Source organism: Gekko japonicus, unplaced genomic scaffold, assembly GCF_001447785.1.
Source record: "Gekko japonicus isolate JY-2015 unplaced genomic scaffold, Gekko_japonicus_V1.1 scaffold1756, whole genome shotgun sequence".
Classification (NCBI taxonomy): Eukaryota; Metazoa; Chordata; class Lepidosauria; order Squamata; family Gekkonidae; genus Gekko; species Gekko japonicus.
Window position 1 is genome coordinate 325,058 of NW_015165871.1, and position 1,779 is coordinate 326,836.

At 57.7% G+C, this 1,779-nt stretch overlaps 1 protein-coding gene across 3 annotated transcripts in view; it reads right to left on the reverse strand.

Annotated features, from left to right (window-relative positions):
• Positions 1-62: 62 nt before the first annotated feature.
• BCL2L1 (BCL2 like 1) overlaps positions 63-1,779 on the reverse strand; it is a 73,124-nt gene continuing 71,407 nt past the window's right edge. For all 3 annotated transcript variants that reach the window (XM_015411260.1, XM_015411259.1, XM_015411258.1), the window contains one exon: positions 63-613. In XM_015411260.1, coding sequence (XP_015266746.1) covers positions 476-613 — 138 coding nt within the window. In that variant the 3' untranslated portion in view covers positions 63-475. The remainder of the gene's footprint in view (positions 614-1,779) is intronic.

A 1,779-nucleotide genomic window follows, 5' to 3' on the forward strand; every position in this document is an offset into this window, starting at 1 on the left:
CCTTGCCGGGAAACCCTCCGCCTGGTGGCCAGCTCTGTGCCCGGAGCCTTCCCCACAAGTGCGGGCCCTGCCTTGGGTGGGTGGGCCCTTTAAAAATACAATCAAACAAACACCAGGGCTGTGAGTCAAAGGGGTTACCAGCTCGTGGAGTGGAGGGGCATGTGGGAGAGAAGGTGGCACAGCGCCCGGAAGAGGGGTGGAGAAGCCCCCCTTTATAGGGAACCATGCCCTAAGGTCGGAGGTGTCTGTGGGGTTGGAGGCACCAGAAAGAGGTCTGTGAGTTGTGGGGGGGGGGGCTCTGAGCCCCGGGGATCAGGGGGGGGAGGTTGCAATGCAGAGCCCCCCCGTCCCCCCCTGGAATGATCACAAAGCTGAGGCGCAAGCAGAATGTAGCGGTGTTCTTCCTCGGCAGGCGGCCGTCGCGGGGGGAGCACCGACCGAGGCGAGGCGAGAGAGAGAGAGAGTCCATGTCGGGCTATTTGCGGCTCAGCAGGGAGCCCAGGAGGACGACGCCGGCCACGGTGGCCCCCGTCAACAGCCACTTGTTGAAGCGCTCCTTGCCCTTCCGGCTCTTGGCGGCCGCGTCGTTCCCGTAGAGATCCACAAAACGCTCCTGCAAGACGAGAGAGGAGAAGAAGAGGGTGAGAGATGGGGCCAGAGATGCTCCACTGCTACAGAGGCCCGTGGGGAGACGTGCACATGGGTTGCCTTGGGATGTGCGTGTCCCAAGCCGGTTCGGGGAAGGAGAAGAGCTGGTAGCAGAGATAGGAGGGGTCATTAGGAGTAGCAGCAAATTTGCTCTCCTCTGGGCACACATAAGACAAGCCCTGCTGGATCAGACCAGTGAGGGTCCATCTAGCCCAGCATCCTGTCTCACACAGGGGCCAACCAGTTCCTCTGGAGGGCCAACAACAGGACAGAGAGGCCAAGACCTTTGTATGAACATCAGAAGAGCCCTGCTGGATCAGACCAGTGAGGGTCCATCTAGCCCAGCATCCTGTCTCATATAGTGGCCAACCAGTTCCTCTGGAGGGCCAACAACAGGGCAGAGAGGCCGAGGCCTTCCCCTGATGTTGCCTCCTGGCTCTGAGATACAGAGGTTGACTGCTTCTGAATGTGGAGGTCCCCCTCAGTCGCCATGTCTAGTAGGCGCTGACAGACTTGTCCTCCATGAATCTATCTAATCCCCCTTTAACTCGGTCTATGCCTGTGGCCATCGCTATATCCTCTGGCAGTCAATCCCACATCTGTGGAAAGGAGTATTTGCTTTTGCCCGTCCTCAATCTACTGCCCATCAGCTTCACTGGATGCCCCTGAGTTCTAGTATTTTGGGAGAGGGAGAAAAATTCCCCTTTGTCAACACTCCATGCATCGTTTTATAAGCCTCCCTCATGTTCCCCCCCCCCCCAGCCATTTCTTTTTTAAAAACAGTGGCCAGGCAGTTCCTCTGGAGAACCAGCAACAGGGCATAGACACTGGGGCCTTCATAAGAACCTCAGAAGAGCCCTGCTGGATCAGACCAGTGGTTCGTCCAGTCCAGCATCTTGTCTCACACAGTGGCCAGCCAGTTCCTCTGGAGGGCCAACAACAGGGCAGAGAGGCTGAGGCCTTCCCCTGATGTTGCCTCCTGGCTCTGAGATACAGAGGTTGACTGCTTCTGAATGTGGAGGTCCCCCTCAGTCGCCATGTCTAGTAGGCGCTGACAGACTTGTCCTCCATGAATCTATCTAATCCCCCTTTAACTCGGTCTATGCCTGTGGCCATCGCTATATCCTCTGG